Source organism: Haliotis cracherodii, unplaced genomic scaffold (assembly GCF_022045235.1).
Source record: "Haliotis cracherodii isolate W230 unplaced genomic scaffold, xgHalCrac1.p SCAF_29, whole genome shotgun sequence".
NCBI classification, from domain to species: Eukaryota; Metazoa; Mollusca; class Gastropoda; order Lepetellida; family Haliotidae; genus Haliotis; species Haliotis cracherodii.
This window is the reverse complement of record NW_027266285.1, coordinates 2,778,446-2,798,973: the sequence shown is the minus strand read 5'-3', so window position 1 is coordinate 2,798,973 and position 20,528 is coordinate 2,778,446. Positions and strand designations below refer to the sequence as shown.

Here is a 20,528-nt window from a genome sequence, read left to right as displayed (position 1 = left end):
ACTTTAAAGAATAACTCACACTCACTATTACATAGATCTACGACATTACTGCTCGATGTGGGACCTATACACATGTACAAAAGTCTTGATTTCACATGTGGGAATCAGAAATACGAAATATGATGATGTATGACTGAATTAGGCTTCCATAGTTTCATGAACCCAAATCTGTCCAGATACCGCAAGGAAAGCGTGCTTTGCGTGTTGCTGCAGTTCCCCTACCCTGTAAATAGTGAAATTCAAATTTTCAGACACGTGGTTGCATTTTGCTCCTGTGTGAGATTCCCCTTCCAATAGAGGTTGAAAATCAGCCATGGTGAGGGGAAAGTTAACGAACGCTGAAAGATGGCAAGTGATAGGCATGAAAAATGATGGCATGTCATGCAGGGCCATGAATGGGTCAAATGGGTCGTCATCACAGTGTTATCACTCGTTTGATTGTCAAACATGATCAAACCAATGATGTCAATGACAGGCATAGGTCTGGTAGGCCAAGATAGACCTCTAACAGAGAGGATAGACGTCTGTTCAGGATAGTCAGACGAAATCCATTTGCCACTTCAACAGATTTAAGACTGCAATGGATTACCCATCAGAGACTCTCGACGATGACCGTAAGGCGTCGCCTCAGAGCGACTGGTTATAACGCCAGAAGACCAGTAAAACGTCCTCAACTGACTAAGAGGCACATGCGGAATCGTCTGATATGGTATCGTGCCCGTAGTCGGTGGAGCTTGGCCAACTGGAGAAGTTGGTCTGACGAGTGTCGAATGCTGCTATGAACTGTTGGTGGTCGAATACGTGTTTGGAGGCAACGTAACACTCGTTTTGCCCCAAGGAACACCCAGAAGACCTTAGCATGTGGCGGGGGTTCTGTCATTATATGGGGTTGTGTTTCCTTCGGCTGCAAACTTCCGCTGGCGACAATTCGTGGAAACATGAATGGCCAACAATACCAAGATGCCGTTCTTCGTCCAGTGGTAGTCCCTCATTTTGACAACCATCCTCTTCAGACAAGACCTGTTTACATGGACAATGCTAGACCACAAAGATTTCGTTCAGTTTTGGCTTATTTGCGTCAAGAAGCTATTGCCACTCTTCCTTGGCCGGCCTATAGTCCGGATCTTAATCCGATTTAGCATCTCTGGGACTGTCTTGGCCGGAAAATCAGACATCGTGATCCCCAGTTCAAAATCTCGCTGGACTTGAAGCCGCACTTCATGAAGAATGGGTCCGTTTGCCTCAGAGAAGCATTCAACGCCGTGTAATGAGTATGAGGCGTAGGGTTGAAGCTGTGGTCAATGTCTGTGGATCATACACACGTTACTGACGTTTCTGCCTTGCAATAGACTCAGCACTCCCTAGGGTGTCTATGTGACACCTGATATGGTCTGCTGATATCATGACAGTAACATGACAAAAAAAGTTTTTCAATGTTTTCTAATCCTTCATTTTCTGGTCTTCGGTAAAATTCCTTTCTGCTCATATTCTTTTGGAACACAAGATAAACTTGCTTTGGGACAACTTTTGCATCACATGAGGTTTACATATACGGCTTATAACAATCGTACATCTCGTTATAATAGTCATCATTAAGTGCCAACAGTAACAGCTCACAAATATGGTGGGTGGCGCTTAACTTTTGTGCATGTGTATAAAATCGTTGGTATCAGTATATATCTTGTGTTTGGTAATACTTTCTCCTCCCAGAACAGGGGCGGTGAAGTAGCGCTCATCAAGCCCAAGATCTGGGTTCGATTCCCGACATGGGATCAATGTGTGAACCCATTTTGGGGGTCCCCCCACCGAGCTATTGCAGAAATATTGCTAAAAGGGGTGTAAAACAATACTCACTCACTTACCAATCCCAGAACACAGTATTCAGGAACGTATATTCTGTAACTGTAGCAACATTACATCATTTTAAAATCCGAACATATTATGAAATATGTTCTTTTCGTCATCGATTTGCACTGATCATTATAATGTTATAAATAGGTGAATAAAATCATGTTTGAGAATATTTCGTGTGTTTGCCAGTTGGAAATCATTTGAGTTAATCGAGGAATGAATTTACGAGTGCTTATGCGGTTGGCTCGGAGTGAGTCCTGGTCACACCTTCAGTTCTTCAGTACTAAGTTGGAACTAAAACATGATATTACCTTATATGGTCAACACTTCGGTGTGTCCTACAATTAGCCTTACGATGAACTTCCAGGTAAGTGGATATTCAAGATAACAAAATACAAAACAGACATGACTATTAACTTTAACAAATTTTAACCAATTTGTGAGGAGCAGAAATGTAATCCATGACAGTTCACATGAATATAAAGACCGTTTCAAAATACGAGACAAGCCATAAAACAAACATTATTCAAACAGTTTCATCACGAGTAGAGACAGCTCTTGATAAACAGTTAATTCATGTAATAGCAAGGGCATACCGATATATGTTGATATAAAAGCAGCTTGCTGAGTAATCTCCCATGGACCACAGAAAACATGTGGTTGATAGCATGAGCACCCCATTAACATAGTTACAAAGCTCGCACGTAAAAGTAATCTAATGGTCACACGATCCAAACTGTTGTAACAAGCATGAAATACTCGGCACTTAATAAAGTCCTATTCACTAGTCTGAGTAGAAACCATCTTGACAATAATGGTTCAAATAAAACATAAGATTATGGGACAAAAACACCTCTGAAATTGCAAGTACAATATTCCAGGTGTCAGGGCAACCTCAAACCTGGGAAAGTTGCCCCTTGAGTATCAGCTCCGCACCTCCAGACTCAACTGGACATGTTGTCAGAATATACAGTCACACACCCTTGTAAGCTGAATAAACACTTCCAGTCAATAAAGAAGGAACAGGCAGGGACCAAGCTTTTACTTTGAGATATAAGTTGGACACATGGGTGTTTGACTTTATTTTGATATATAACCTATATTTACTATTGTAGAGAGTTTATAATGTGCGTAATGTGTGTATTTTGTTAAGTCTTTGAAAGGCATTTAGAAGTGATACATATCAGAAATAGGGGATTTTAACCCTCAGACCCCCCAACACCAGAGTCAAAGAACAACAGACCTCTGTCAACAAACTAGACCTGAAATCCATTATTTCCAAACACATCCTCAAGAACCAAAACCATAACATCATGTAGGAAGCCAACAAAGTCTGTCCACCAACAACGATTGGCGATAAAGAAAACTACAAAATGCCATTGACATGAGGAGACACCAGCCAGCCATAAACAGTGACCTGGGACCCTATCTGCACAGTGCTTGGGAGTTATTGCTTTGAATATTGCCTGCGCTAACCAGCTTCCATTTGTCCATTTCCATTTTCATTCTTTTACCTATCAGTGCTAATTATACCCAGCATCCCGTTTGCCCATGCCATTCACCAATCAGTGATAATATAAGTCCTGGCTTCCAGTTGCCATTCATAATCAACCATCTGCGCTAATTACTATAGTGTTGGCTTCCACTGTCTGTTGCTAATCCCCAATCAGGGCCAAGTATCTGTTGGCTTCCCTTGTTAAGTTTCCACCTTGTTATCGTATCACTTTTGTGCCTACAAGCATTCATTCACTTGATGAAGGAGTAAGTACATACTACGAAACATTGTATTCCTCATAATAAAAAAGTTGACATCCATAAATTCTTTTCCTTATATATTTTTGTTGTTTAACTTGCATGCACCAATTTAAGGGCTGTACCATGGCAGGCTGTAAATAATCAAATCCTTACCAGACAATCCAGTGACTGATATTGGAGCAACAATCCCCGCCATCAGGGTACGATAAGACACGTTCGGCAAAGTCACCAAGTCCCTAAAGTCTCTTCGTAAGACAAGCATAATCTATCCTCAACTAGAATCCCCACAGTGTTCTGTATTTAGACATAGGAAAACATTATGGCTAGTGTTGGAGAAGATCTGGTGTGTACATAATGTTCTTGGTGACAAAAATTTAAAATGACTAAACCGAGGTTTACGTCTGTGATATGATGAAAAGGTTATATACCATCTGAAAGATGAGGTTTTTGACCATCTGGCAGCCCTGTTTTGTGAGTGCAGAGTTTCAAGAAGGAATGCCTATTAGTTTTAGAGATATGGTCCTGACAAACACACCAATATGAACAGAGTCCAAGTCAAACTGGTTGAAGTGGAAACAGGAATTTAAAAAAGGATATTTCTTAAATTCCTAAATAGCAAGAGGCACCAAGCTTGATTAATACATGTACCAAGTTTGGATAAAAAATGTAGAATAATTTTTTAGTTTTGATCCGGAAACAACACCTACCTCCGTTTCAGTGAAGTCTAACTTGTTTCCATGGAAACAGGGAAAAATCAAATTTTGAAAAATACCTAAATAGCAGAAGTTTCTACTTCAGCCCTTGGTTACCCCCGTAATACATGTACCAGGTTTGTATGAAATGTCTTTCAGAGTTTTCAAGTTGTGTTCCAGAAACAACACCTTCCTCCCACTTTCGAGACTAAGTCCAAACTGTTTCCATTGAAATCAAGAAAGATAAAAATGCCAAAAATCAGCAAATAGCAAAAGGCACCACTTCAGGGACTGTTTGATATATCTGCCAATTTTTGTTGAAAAATGTTGAACAGTCTCCTAGTTAAGGGAATGAAATGATTAAAGATAGACAGATGGACAGCAGGCAAGCCGTCGACTATATCCCCGCAATATGTTGGGGGGATAACAATGTTCAACTGTTTAAAATGCATGAAAATGGGAACCGCCATAACAATTGATCTGGAAAGTTGCATAGTTGGTTATATTTATCATTGCTATCCGAAAAAGTTCATTGTAGTGTCCATAATACCATCTAATCTTTGACTCAGTAGCAAGTGTTACTGTCACGTTAGGTCGGATCCAGTATTTTAAAACGTGAGGAGTCCAAAATATCAAAATCCTCTCTCAGTCAGTATTACTGCCGACAACATACTACATTTGGTTTTCAAAAGGAGGTTGCGGTGTCCGGTTTTACACTGCACTCAGCAACATTCCAGCTATAGGACGGCAGTCTGTGATAATCGAGTCTGGACCAGACAATCCAGTGAGTGATAGCATGAGCATCAAGCAACACAATTGGGATATGATGAAATGCATACCACCCTCAGGTTACTTGGCTCAGCAAGCATGTAGCACAGGGGACACAATCTACTCTGCAACTCTCACGGGATGTGAAATCATCAAAAACAAATGTATTTGAGTGACCCTTGTTAACAAAGTAGCAGAGTTGCCCCCCTTTTCACTATGCAGATAGGCAGCCCTTAGTGCCAGTGTCTGATGACTGTTGATAAGACAAGATTTGCCTGATTATGAATACAAATGGTAAACAGTAAAATCACTCATAACATGTGATACAACTAAAATATTGTTCGAAGCATCTTTGAAACAAACTCCCTCGGTCACTCTTCAAACAAAAATCTTCATTTGATGGTCAAGTTACTTCATGAATCAGGATATGTTTCAAGGAACACTAGTTTATATTTTTCGGGATTTCTGTACTAAACTAAAGGAAACAACTATGGCAGTGCCTTAAATAACAGCTTTTGAGTTGGAAAAAAAAGAATGTAGGAAAACAAATTTAATCACACAAAGACTTTTATTTCCACTCTTTACTCTCCATTGATTCCGGTCTTGATGGAGGCTCCAGACTTTGCCAGAATTCCTCCTCAGGGTCAATGGTGTAAGGGTCCTCTTCCGGGTGAACTTGACCTGGTTCCCCCCAGTTGGTCCACAGAGTCTCAAGGTCATAATGTTCTCTAGTCTCAGGCATGAATATGTGCACAATAATGTTCCCTGAAACATGAAACATTTAGTAAAATCTAAATATTTTTTACATTTGTATACTTATCCTGCATTACTCCGTATTGCATTTACTGCTGTCTTTGACAGAGTGACGAACTGTGTGAGATCCAGCTGCTGAAGAAAGTTGTCCCAACCAGCTCAGGAGGCAGCGCCCTCTCACAGTCGGCACGTGACCCGGAAGTCATGACGTCACACAAAAACACATAACTGCTTTAAACATAACATCTGAAACTTCGTGGGGAGGTAGCGTAGCGAAAGGGAGGGCACTTAGACTTCGTAATGCAGGATAAGTATACAAATGTAAAAAATATTTAGATTTTACTAAATTTTTTAACTTATCCTGCATTACTCCGTATTGCATCTTTATCAGACGGCATGGCCGGTGGGCATACCTGCAGATGTGAACCATATTAAACCCTCGTCAAGGTCCGATGAATCCGCACCGCATACAAGTGATGACCGGAACATCTACGACCATTCCTGTCTTCAGGAAACAAGAGTCGATGCAAAAACGAAACGCCCGAATAGGTAACCGAAATACAATGAGGCGTGTTGCCAAAATATATAACTTACCGAAGAGCGAAAGCGAAACGCAGTAGAGCCCTCTAATCTGAGGCGATAAACACCAGAGAGTTCGACGGGCCCCGCTCGGGGAATCGAAGAATCAGCGGCGTCGGCGGCAAAATCTACGACCAATCCCAAGAGCGAATGCGAAACGCAGGATAGCCCTCGAGGCTGGAGGCAAGGAACACCGGTGAGGTCGACGGGCACCGCTCAGGTATCAGAGAAGCAGCGGCGTTGGCGTCGGCGCCGGTGTCCACATCTACTACCATTCCTGTCGTCAGGAAACGAGAGTTGATGCAAAAAGTAAAACCCGGATAGGTGACAGCAATAGAATGAGTCGGGTAACCCAAAACTAAAACTGAGCTAAGAGCGAATGCGGAACGCAAGAGATCCGTCTCGTCTGGGGTGATAAACACCAGAGAGGTCGACGGGCCCCGCTCAGGGTATCGGAGAATCAGTGGCGTCGGAGATAGATGACCTGTTGGGCTACAACCAGGGACCAAAAATGTGAACGCCGGCGACAACTTTCAAGGCTACATCACGGAAGTAGTGGTTGGTGAAGGCGGTGTCCGATCGCCACGAACAGGCTTCCCTGAACGACTGGATGGAACAGTATACCGTGAAGAACCAGTGTAAATACGATCGCCCTGATCTCATTTTATTTCAGGTGATAGCCTTTGGGGGGAGGGTCCAATCCGGCGGCTCATAAGCTTTAAGGATGACCGTCCGGAGCCACAGGGAAAAGTATTCCGGCTGACCAACGACTGCGACGAAGGGGAGACCGGCAGAAAAAGGTGTTTCCTAGACTTGCGGCAGTCTTTAGATCGTAGAATAACCTTCAGTGCCCTTACTGGGCATAATGACGCTCATCCTCATCCTCGGCACCCACACTGGACGAGGGGGGAGGGGACAAGGAATGATCTATCAGGCTGTCCTGGGAGTTGAGTCTTTACGCTGACGTCCCAGTACGGTCCATGATGAACGGCGCCCTGGGTACCGCATTCGAACCGGGCACGGGAGACGTCGAGGGCGTGCTGTACATGGACTCGAGCGGCAGTAGTCAAAACCAGTAGAAACACCGGTCTTCTACTTAAGGTCGTAGAAGGAAGACGAGGGGAGTGGTTCGAAGGGCGTTGAAGACCACATTCAGATCCAACGCAGGCGGTCCGAACTTGGCCTTCAGGTCTTCAAGACTGAACGAGCGCAGCCAGGCCCGTAGGTCGGGAATTTTCGTCTTTCTCCGATCGTCCGGGATGGCCAGAACGGAGTAGATGGCGACCAGGTGTGTGGGGGTGGTAAGCCCTTCAACCGACGGGTGCTACGCAAGTACAGAAGGAACTGATCCAGGATCTGCGGTGACGCTGTCATCGGATCCTGGTGTTTGTCAGAACAAAATGCCTGGAACAAGCATCATTTATCAGCATACAGTCCCCCTGTAGATGGACGGTGGGCTGAAGCAATAGCCTTGGTCGCTCAAGCCGAATAGCCCTTGGCTTTCTGCAGGTGTGTCAGGCGTGCAGACGATAACATGCGGGTATGAGGGTGTGGCAACAGACCGTGTGGATGGAGCAGAAGGTTGGACCACACCGGAAGTTCCAGGGGTTGTCTCTGGGTATGTTTCGGAGGACGATAACCCAACTTCTGGCTGACCAATAAGGCGAGACCAAAGTCAATGGCAGGGGTCGAGTGGCCTGGATCTCTGAAGAACCATGGGAGGGAGAACCGGAGTCGGAAAAGCGTACACGCGTAATCCTTCTCAGGAACGATGGAAGGCTTCGACTGCCACAGCGGTCGTATCCGGCACAGGTGGAATGGAAGACGACAGCTGGCCACATTCAGATATGAGGCAAACAGATCTAGGGTTGGGGTGTCGACCGTTTGACATATTCTGGCCCGAGGCGCCGGAGAGCGTGAGGCGTCGGAGAGCTTGAGGCGCCTGGAACGCCGAAGATGGTGATTCTCGGGGGCGCCGGTCGAGTTTGTAGCGCCGGGAGAGGGGCGAGTACTCTGGGTCCGCAAACACCACACTACGGTGACGTCGTCAGTGGACACGATCAACAGGGCGTGACCGAGAAAGCACTGTCAGCAAGCGACGTCCTGGATAAGCCTTTATCTCGAGGCTGTTGCTGTGCCAATGGTGTTGATCTCTGGATCACAGGTGGTCACAATGTGGGCTGGTGTGGGCCACTAGCCACTGACAAGGTGGCAGGGGAGGTAGTCAGCAACAGGGGTCTGCGATTGCGTACCGTCGGTACGATTCGGAAAAAGGTGTGATCGCCTGCGAGCCAACCTCAAGTAGACGAAGTAAACCAGCTTCACAATCGACCGCCGGGGCATCGACGTAACCGGGTAGTAGGAAGTCGAGGCAATATGGCCATTGCACGAAGTAATGAGATCGTTTTCATCCCTGAAGCGGCGTATAAGTACTCCTGTTCTTATATCGAGGTGACGATGGAGGACGACAACACGATACGAGGCAGGTATGCAACAGGGGTCAGTGGGACGGCCGAGGGACTTTAAGTATCAAATCGACACTGTGTCCGGTAGTCAAGGCGGAAGATAGGAAGGTGTCGTAGTCGAAAAGATCAAACCGGACGAAGGAAGGCGATCTTTTCCATCCCTTGAAGGCCTATAGGCGCTATCGTTCTTACAGCGAAGGGTTGATGAAACAAGGTTCCTCGTGACAGCCGTGTTGGTAGAGGAGGTCTATTGTTTCCAACATCCGTGCATGGATGGACTGCGACAGGCGCCTGGTTGAGTGGTAGCACCAAGCGTACAGGTAGACATGGAAACCAATCTGTAGAAATACATGGCACCCCTTGCCATGGTAAGTTGACCTAATTCCGGTCGGAGTTGTTGACAGTCCGAGTACTTGACACGTGACATGTAAATCACACTGCGCAGTAGCCGAGAAAACCGCCTTGGAGTCGGAACTGAGGTGCAAACTCCACACACAGACAATCCTCAATGAACTGCGTGAGAGACGATCAAGTGGTGTACCCGAGTTTTGCGATAAAACACGGAACCCCATGGGCGTCGTGGAAAACCCGGTGAGCGCCGAGGAAGAGTCTCTTTCAGGAACGCTGGCGCTAGGGTAGGGTAGAACAGCGTTGGTGTCGGCGATGTCGACGAAGTAAACTCTTTGTAAGTGGATGTCGTCGTCGAATCTGATACAGACGCTGTTCACATGACGCTCTGTTTCGATGGAAACCCGCAGGTCATCTCTCCGGAATCATAGCGCTTTAAACGACGGGATTATGGATAACGTCTCAGTGGGCAAGTTGAATCAGACCAACTGTCTATTGGTTGAAAAGATTCCACCCAGGAAGTAGAACGATAGTCACGATCCCGAAGACCGACGGGAGAGTAGCGACAGGAGCGGCGACAGTTGTTTCACCATGCTTCTCCGTGTGACGAGTTATGAGACGGCAGCAAGAGAAGAGGGCAGCAAGAGAAGAGGGCAGGGGCGCCGGGGAGGCGATTGCCGATGGTGCCCCTTAAGCCGCAGTAGAAGATCGGATAGTCGGCTCGTTGATCTGAGCTTGATAAAGCTTGTTGATCTGGGCGCCGGAGGTCATCTTAGGCGCCGGATATATCATAGGCGCTTCTTCCGTAACTCTTGAGGCGCCGGAGTAGTCAGAGGCGCCAGAGACATTAGAGGCGTCGAAGATCATGAGATCAAAGACCTTAGAGGCGCCGGGAGCGCCGAAGACATCAGAGGATGCGGAGGCGCCGGAGCGCGGAGATCAGAGACATCAGAGGCGCCGGGAATGCACGAGGCGCCGAGACATCAGAGGCGCCGGGAGCGCACGAGGCGCCGAGACATCAGAGGCGCCGGAGGCGCCGGGAGCCCGGGAGCGCCGGGACATCAGAGGCGCCAGAGGCGCCGAGACATCGGAGGCGCCGGGAGCGCACGAGGCGCCGAGACATCAGAGGCGCCGGAGGCGCCGGGAGCGCACGAGGCGCCGAGACATCAGAGGCGCCGGGAGCGCCGGGAGCGCCGGGACATCGGAGGCGCCGGAGGGAGCGCCGGGAGCGCCGGGAGCGCACGAGGCGCCGAGACATCAGAGGCGCCGGGAGCGCACGAGGCGCCGGGACATCGGAGGCGCCGGGAGCGCCGGGAGCGCCGGGAGCGCAGGGAGCGCAGGGACATCACAGGCGCCGGGGGCGCCGGAGACATCAGCGTTGATGTGGTGGTGATGGAGACCGTGAACGGTCGTATGTCGTGCCAGGGGAGGCAGACTCTACGTTGGGAGCGCTGGAGCCGCCGGTGGAGTAGGAGACCGTGAACGGTCGTATGTCGTGCCATGGGAGGCAGACTCTACGTTGGGAGCCGCCGTTGGTGCTGGGAGCACTTGCGAAGCTCCGCTGAGCGCTGCTGCCGTCAACGTAGGTGGGGGTCGACGAGCACGTTGAGCGAGGTGTGTCCTGGATACTCGCATGAGCTGAAGGATCACAGCGACGAATGACTGCAACATCGGCACTGCCTTGTGAAAGTACAGGGCGTCGTACAATCACGGCAGAAAGGGGCGGCCCCGACCAGATTTGTTCCCGCGGCAACAAGTGCAGCGAGGCAGAAAATCTGGAATTTAAGCAAAACATAACTATGTGGCAAAGCCACAAAGTGCGGGAAGCATAATGTGATTCAGAAACTTTGTATTTCAATGAAGTTTATGAGATCAAACAATGACGCTAAAAGGTAGCGAAAAAGCATAGCTTTAAGCAAACACATAACCATGTGGCCAATCACAAAGTATGGGAAGCATAATGTGATTCAGAAACTTTGTATTTCAATGAAGTTTATGAGATCAAACAATGACGCTAAAAGGTAGCGAAAAAGCATAGCTTTAAGCAAACACATAACCATGTGCAAACACGTAACCATGTGGCAAAACCACAGAGTACGGGAGACATAATGTAACTCAAAAACTTCGTATTATATTGAAGTTTATGAGAAGAAACAATTACGCTGAGAGGTAGCGAAAAGGCAAGGCTTTAAGCACACCAAAACAACATACATAAATGTAATGTATTACCCAAGCCAAAGAGAGAATTCAAAACGCAGAACACGACATTACGTGGCCACGTGGTGAATGGCCAAAATGGCGGGAAAGAAAACAAAATGGCGGGAACAACATTGCGCCCGTAAATTACTGTGACGTGAGCCACAGACGAGCGATAAACGTTACAATTTACGAATGGGAAGACCCTAAGGTCACGGCCCATAACAGGTAACAATGTAGCAGCATATAATGAATGTAGAAACACGCAAAATATAAAAAACAAATAATAAGCTTTAATTTCCACAAGGGATACACAGTACGTCCGTCCGTGGAGGTGACAAAGCAGTTATGTGTTTTTGTGTGACGTCATGACTTCCGGGTCACGTGCCGACTGTGAGAGGGCGCTGCCTCCTGAGCTGGTTGGGACAACTTTCTTCAGCAGCTGGATCTCACACAGTTCGTCACTCTGTCAAAGACAGCAGTAAATGCAATACGGAGTAATGCAGGATAAGTTAAAAAATATTCAAAATAAACAGTGCCACAGCACCTGGATATGTAGTCAACAATCTAACATGTCAACATGGACAACAAAGACAGACATGTAACCATTGTCATATTTGGGATTATACTTCCTTAGCATAGTATATATTTGTACTAGTACTTCTTTGGGTTGAGTCCCATCCGGGGTTGAGTCCCATCCGGGATTCGAATCCACACTCTCAGAGTGTGGCACCAAATCGCCAATACACAAAGCCAGCGATCTAACCTACATTTTCTGTGAAACAAGTAACTAACTATCCACAATGATTTAAAATCTTCAAGAAAGAATGTATTACTGCAGAACATTGTTGCAATGCACAAAAGTCACATTAACAGCTTCATTAACCTTCTGAAGAGAATATTTTTTTCAAATCATGCTGATACTATAAATTGTTTTTTCAATTGTTTTACAAAAAACACTGAAAAATCATAATGATTTAAACAAAAGAGGACATCATCATTAGAAGAACTATTCACGTCAGAGTTCAGCTTCTTCAGTCTGGCAATTACAGAGAAGAGGTAATAAAAGAGCATTACAGTACATTTTGAGCAGAAACATTTTGAGGGGGACAAACATGTGAAGTGGTTTCTGTGGAAATGTTTAGAATGTGGGGAAATGCCTTTTCAGAAAATTTTGGACCATGGTCAAAACACAAAGGTCAAATAAAGGTCTCAATGTAAGCTTTTGTGAAGAAACATTTATCAGCGTTTGATAATTATCAGTTTCATTGGGCCAGTGGTTTATGAGATAATGTTCCGTCGGACTGACGATGGACAAACAGGCGACAACTTTCAGTCAGGTGAGTCATCATGTGCAGTGTTACATATGCATATGTACCAAAATGATTACAAAACTGTGTAGACTGTGGACAGACATAAGTCCTGTATGCCAGAGAGTAAACATTGGGAAAGATTACATGATCATCATAATTGTTTTACTTCCAACAGCTATGCTACATACTCTATGAAGCTTTCATACTCCAATGAACTCACACAAAGTGAATGTCAGTTCCACAAAACATTTGAATCAGTATTTTATACCCTCGAAGGATGTATGCACTATTTGATTTGGTAAAACTTACACTGACAGACATACAACAACCAGCTGCAGCACGCAACAGAATAGTTCCTCAAAAGGAGAGGTGACATGAGCATATACAATGTATACATGTATGCTCAAACTGCTCAACAGTAACATCTTTTAGATAGGAAAGGTCTGTAAAGAACTACCTCAGTGAGTTGGTCATAATGACAGTGCGTCGTAATGCGGTTACATCAAGTACAAGACGTCCAAACAATCAATGTGATGCAAGAGATTTCTGAGGTTGTTAATGAACCTGTGACCGGTCATTGAAAGGAGATAATAAACATGGGTCAAATCGATAGTTTGGAAGTGAATTCATTCGTTGTTTTGCACTAGGATGAGCAACTACGAGAATATTCGAGCACAGGCATGCTGTCAAACTCTCTGACTATTCCCAATGTATGCTAAAATGCTGAGTTCAAGACAAAAGGGTCCAACATAAGAAACTTCAGTATTTATTTGTGCAAGGGGATTGCCAGGTGTATCTCCAGGAATGTGGAAGTAGTCTGTCAGTGGTTACATCATTTCAAGAATAGTCATGTGAAAAATATATGAATGTCAAAATGTGCCATTCATACGCTTATGAACGTCAGTTTTATAGTCATCCGATGGAGAACTCGTATGTTGTGTAAACTTCACCTTAAACATTATTTTTAAACATACATGGTATATAATCATGTTAATCTTTATAATAATAGTTCTTGTATTAATGAAAGATTCAAAACATAAAAGCAACATTTCAGTGAAATAATCAATGTATGAAGAGTACTCAATGAGGACAATTTCCAATAAACATGATGAAGAAGACATCAGTGTCATTCATGGACTGTGATGATTGAAAGTTGACATGTGTATATAGCCATCAGTAAGTGACCTGATTTTCAATACAAGTCAGAAATGAAGGCTTGGAACATGTTTAATTTGTGATTGACCTTGAATACTGACCTAGATCCATGGCATGCCAGTCAGAAGTTGTCTCATAGCCTTCAACTCTCAAGGGCAGATCCCTGGCCCCCTTCTTCTGTTTGTGCTGGAGGGAAACACGGGGAGACATTTCAGACAACATGCACAACACTCAAAATCAGAAGGCAGGTCACACATTGTAACCATTTAATCCTCAGATTTAATTTGCTTATCACAACTAGCAGACATGACCTCTCAAATGTCAGTGTTTTGTCAAATAATATTAGTATCAAATGTCATTTTCCACAAACTCTGGTCACCAATGACAAAGATACTAACATTACCAGCCTCTTGATGGAGGAGAAGACCACAGTCTATTGCAATGCTTCTCTTTGATAGACTTTTTTCAGCAAGTGAACTGAATATTCACCATTCATTGTTCCCTGTGGTAACTAACTGATGTGTGTTATGACTTCACTGGCCAACAAGAAGATGACCATAATTATTTTGGTAGATCCGTTGCTCTTAACTTCCTGGTTTGGGGAGACACAAAGTGTTTCCACTCCATGGATTCTCGTTTGCTCTCGGGATCAGAATGAGAGATCCAGGTGTTATCACTATCACTAGCCCAACATGAAAATCTTCTGGGTTGATATCACATCTGGTTAAAAGGTTACTAGAGCTAGTGACTTACAGTCATCATTTCATCCGAAGCATTCTAGGAACGGATTGCTCATGAAGGACTGTTTCTATCGACCGTCACAAGAAGCCTGTGGTCTCTGCATTACCGACACTGTTTGGTGTGTAATGCACCATTGTACAGTAGCAGGTTGTGGACGGCATCAATGTTTCCTTCTGGGGGCTTTTGGTGCCTCAACCAGAGGCAGGGTCATCTTCTAAACTCTTTCTCCCCCACTGAAATCCCTTTACTCAACATTTAATTGCAGCAGCCTCCCCATAAACAACATGCAACCAGTCAAGAGTAAACACTTGGATGACTGTTCTATATTTGTAGGTGAGTGACTATGTTTTCACACTTCTTTGGCAATATTCCATCACAGCAGGGGAAACCAGAAATGGGTTCACACATTGTACCCATGTGGGGAATCAAACCCAGGTCTTTGTCATGATGAGCGAACACTTGAACCACCGAGTTCTACATTACGTTTTGTCCATTGCAATGCTAAGTAGTAGGGTGCCTCAGTCAAAATGAATTATCACCATGTTACTAGACTGGTGCATGCCAAACTGTGAAAGATGAGTACACAAATACAGGTCAATACTAGAATAGGTTACATGTAGCAGACCAACAACCTAGATGTGCCAGTCTCAAAACTTTCTGTTATCCCCCTGTGCGTTCTGACTCTGAGTGAGTCAGTCAGTCATAGAGACACTTTCAGCCATCAAGTAATGAAATAATGCAGCTTCTGCTTCCTACAGTGATCCTGTGACAAAGGACATGCTAAAAGAAAAAATGGCTCCTGTCAAAATAATCATCAAATATACCAAGTGGGTACTGACAGAGCATGGGAGTCAAGTGTGAGCAGACAGGATGCGAAAACTCTGCTACGAAATGGATAGGATAGTGTCACCTTTGTCACACGATTAGCTGCTGCTGCTGTATTCTACGCCCTGGAAATGATTATGATGTTGACTTGTCGCTACACAGAGCAACAGGCTGGTCCTAGTGTTACATGATACATCCCCAAACCAAAGTGCATGCATCGGGATCTAACAACACATGCAACATGATTCACTTCCTTAGACACCTGCCTTCAAATACAAGTAGTAATAGTTTACATTTAGAATATATTTACTTATTGAGTTGCAAACTGATAGTTTACAAAAAAAAAATAACTGATCAACCAATGCGCTCAGTGATCAATGGTGATGAATCCAACCTGATATCAGTACATAAAAAGTTGCATGATCATGTATTCCTTTTTGAAGGCAAGTATTCTTTGAAGTGAACCGTGTTGAACTTTTTCAGGGATTACAATTAATGAACATTATAGTAGGATTGTTAGTGAGTATGTTCGGAAACTGGAATCTAAGCACACTAGTGGGATAAAGTCAAAATCAAAACTGTTAATAGAGACAGCACAGAGACTGGGTTACCATCACATGATTAGCAACAATTAGAATCATGGGAGATCATGTGATTAAGCGATTAGAGTATGTACTCGAGTTCTATAAACATGATCCCTGATGATCAGGACTTCTTTTATCATTCTTGTAAATCTTTTTAAACAGCAGTTAAGACAAAGGAGGTAGTTTTGGAAGTCTTATCCTATTAATACTAATAATAGCATATTTTGATAAAGGGTGATATCAAATAAATCAGTCTAAAGTTGTGATAGACAGGTAATTAGTTTGTTGTTGCCCACACAATGTATACTTTACTTACCACCCACTTGATGCGACTTGACATGCTTCGGAGGTGGCGATGAGAAACGGCACTGACAATTACCATTTGGTCTCCAAACCGTGCCTCGGGTGGAATATTGATAACAACAATGTCTCGAGCATTCTCCTTCTCCAGAAGTGTTACAAGTTCATCAACTTCAAACACACCACTAACACCTCCTGGAACAAACATAACAACATGGAAATAAACATTCATAAACTTTATACATAACACAATGATCTAATACTCCTTGGATGTGTTCCTCACGCCAGTGTCACTGTAACTGCTTAAAACAAAGATCAATCATGTGACTTGTGCAAGTGATTTTACACCAGCCTCATAGCACCACATGCTCAAACAATGAACAGAGTTGAAGCATCTCCCTGAGGCAAGGGAGTTAAATGACAATATAAGTCCAGTTTCCATCCTTGCCGAACAAGCCCAGAATTTTGAGGCTCAATAGTTGCACCACCTGTGTTAGTTACGAGTAATGCCCCTTCTATGTCCCTCCTAATGACCAATTAGATTCCACCTCTCCTATCACTTGCATTTCTTCCAACAAAAAGATGATCTGATCAATAATCAAGATCTTTATTGTAAAAAATAGGGTCTTTCCTCGCAAAGAACATCAAATCACTTGAGCACCTTGATTAAAACCATGAAACATCTGTTGACTCCTATGCTTTCCCTATCCTGCAATTAACTGAAATCTGCATGGCACATGGATTCGTTCGCCCAGCCAAAATATAACTCCATAATTACAGCGTTGTTCGGGAAGGGTGGAAACTGGAGTTTTAGTCAGTTACCTCCCTTGCCTCGAGAGCAAACAAGACTTCAATACAGCATTGTGTGACCACTCGAGACACTTGCAAGTTGTAATGTGACATGTTCTGAATGCAACATCCTGGTCGGGTAGCCTAGTGGTTAAAGCGTTTGCTCATCACACAGAGGACCCAGGTTTGATTCCCTACATGGGTACAATGTGTGAAGCCCATTTCTGGTGTCCCCCATCTTCATATTGCTAAAAGCGGCATAAAACCAAACTCACTCACTTCTCATCCTAACAAAACATGTCCTTGACATTCACAATGTTGACCATGCTGAAAGTCAGACCATCAGTCAGGATTATTAAAACAATAAATTCAGATAACTTCCATAAATGGCATTATGAAGTAACGAATGATGAACAAGGGATATCTGGGATAGAGTTCTATGAATATACAGCTTCTTTATCTTAATTGTTAATTACAATGACTGCAATGTTTTGGTGTCAATACTAACACCGTTATCAAGCAAGTGATGTACAGAAATGTGAAGTAGGAAGGTCATATACATGTGGATGAAGAATGTTTATACAAGATAATGTTTACACAACAGAAAAGATTAGGTATAAAGCCTGATTAATGTACATAAATAGGATTAAAATGGCGTGATGGAATCATAGTCTCTTGATTTCACGTGTGGGAATCAGACATACGAAATATGATGATGTATGACTGAATTAGGCTTCCATAGTTTCATGAACCCAAATCTGTCCAGATACCGCAAGGAAAGCGTGCTTTGCTGCAGTTCCCCTACCCTGTAAATAGTGAAATTCAAATTTTCAGACACGTGGTTGCATTTTGCTCCTGTGTGAGATTCCCCTTCCAATAGAGGTTGAAAATCAGCCATGGTGAGGAGAAAGTTAACGAACGCTGAGAGATGGCAAGTGATAGGCATGAAAAATGATGGCATGTCATGCAGGGCCATTGCAAGACAAATGGGTCGTCATCACAGTGTTATAGATCTGGGAGGCCAAGAAAGGCCTCTAACAGAGAGGATAGACGTCTCTTCAGGATAGTCAGACGAAATCCATTTGCCACTCCAACAGATTTAAGACTGCAGTGGATTACCCATCAGAGACTCTCGACGATGACCGTAAGGCGTCGCCTCAGAGCGGCTGGTTATAATGCCAGAAGACCAGTAAAACGTCCTCGACTGACTGAGAGGCACATGCGGAATCGTCTAATATGGTGTCATGCCCGTTCGATGGAACTTGGCCAACTTGAGAAGGATCTCGATGGACTTGAAGCCGCACTTCATGAAGAATGGATCCGTTTGCCTCAGAGAAGCATTCAACGACTTGTAATGAGTATGAGGCGTAGGGTTGAAGCTGTGGTCAACGTCCGTGGATCATACACACATTACTGACGTTTCTGTCTTGCAATAGACTCAGCACTCCCTAGGGTGTCTATGTGACACCTGATATGGTCTGCTGATATCATGACAGTTACATGACAAAAAACAATTCCATGTTTTCTAATCCTTCAATTTCTGGTCTTCGGTAAAATTCCTTTCTGCTCATATTCTTTTGAAACACAAGATAAACTTGCTTTGGGACAACTTTTGCATCACATGAGGTTTACATATACAGCTTATAACAATCGTACATGTCATTATAATAGTCATCATTAAGTGCCAAAAATAACAGCTCACAAATATGTTGGGTGGTGCTTAACTTTTGTGCATGTGTATAAATACATGTACTAAGTACTTGAGCAGATGGCCTCTGCATGGGTAAAGAGTCAGGCTTGACAGAAGTATTTCCAGGAACTTTATCATGTTTACTGTTGATGTGTGATATTTGTATTCAAGGATGTCTGCTGGTATGGTTTAGTGTTCACTGCACAACTTATACTGTCGTGTATCGGGAGACCTTTGACAACATGATTTTACATCAGTCTACCACCAATATGAAGTTATGGAGCCAAGTATTACGACACTGAAAGTTATATCATCAAGAAAAGTGTGAACATGCCATACAAAAAGTGAATTTGGTCCAATTTCAAGAAGTCCCAAATTGTTTATGGCAAAAGTGAATAAGAGTAGTGAATAATAGTAGCTGCATGTTAGAAATTGAGGGAAATACACACATGCACATGTTTATAATCAGAGACCATATCTGTATATGGTCTCTGTTATAATTTATATCCACCTGCTCAAAGGTGTGACACCAACAAAGAAATGATGTTTTCTTATAGAGAAACATTTCATCAATATGTATTTATTATAGATCTACATAACACACTTAAATACCACTAAATTTACTTTTACGCAAAACTGTATAAATGGCGAGTGATTTCCAATTATATATCAGTAGCATTAGGGCAGGGATGAGTCCAAAATGACTACCCAGGTAACCAACCCCCTATTACCATGATTACCAGATCCTAGCTACCAGGATTTCTGCTTTAGGTTTCTAGAGTTGGGTACAAACTGTCTGATTAGGAATTGTTTTCCCATATAAAACGTTCTGGTCATGCAAACCCAGAAACTTTATCTATACTCAAAACATATAAAAGTCAGAAGAATGCGAGTATAGTCAGAAAGATATGCGAACATTAGCAACTTGTAGGTAACCATGGTGTTTTCCTCATTAAACAATATATCATGTGACTATAACCACAGGTTTGGGTAGTCCTGTGGGTGCCTTGGTCCTACTCAGAACCCACCCGACCCTGGTACCCGAGTCACCCATCCTAGCCCTAAATTGCATGGTCAAAAGGAAAGGGTCAATATAATATGAACTAACGTTTTAACCCAATTGGTGAGACCCATGCTGGTTCAATTTCTTGTCGCTCAAATTGCTCTACGTCTTCTATTTCAGGCTGCACAGAATCATATTTCAGATCATCAGTCAATGAAGATGTGTCTTTCTTGTCATCTTCATTTTGTGAAATAGGTTCTGTGTGTTCGGTTGGTTTATCACTGTTTGCTGGAGATTTCTTCTCACGTTTGAAGTCAGTTCTTATTTCATCTAAAAGTGATTTCAGTTCTTGGTCATTTTTAAAATCGAAGCTTTTGCTACAGTACGACTTCTTCTGACAACTGATAGGTTGTGACAAGACAGACTGAGGGCAGCAGTGGACGCCATAGTAACATGGAGTCCGTGTCATTGAGGACAGTGATGCACAAGACACAATGATTTGACATTGAGAACATTTCACTGCTCTCACTGTATTTGTCCTCATCACATTCGAAAGCGCAGCACATGATCTGTGTATCATTATCATGGTACTGACAAAGCAAGGTACATAAGGAATATAATTATCCAGGTAACCACAAACTAGCCTGTTACACAAACTTAGCACCTTTGCTCAAATCAGGCCAAGTTAACCGGATATATATTGAATAACGAGTTGTCATAA

The 20,528-nt window shown here is 43.7% G+C and overlaps 1 protein-coding gene across 1 annotated transcript; it reads right to left on the bottom strand.

Moving 5' to 3' along the window:
* Positions 1-5,634: 5,634 nt before the first annotated feature.
* Positions 5,635-20,481, bottom strand: LOC139473491 (uncharacterized). The gene is made up of 4 exons (XM_071256109.1): positions 19,913-20,481; positions 16,342-16,520; positions 13,977-14,061; positions 5,635-5,831 (listed from the first exon to the last, which is right to left on the bottom strand). The coding sequence occupies exons 1-4, from the start codon at positions 20,391-20,393 to the stop codon at positions 5,635-5,637; spliced, it is 942 nt and encodes a 313-aa protein (XP_071112210.1). The 5' UTR covers positions 20,394-20,481.
* Between the last annotated feature and the right edge of the window lie 47 nt (positions 20,482-20,528).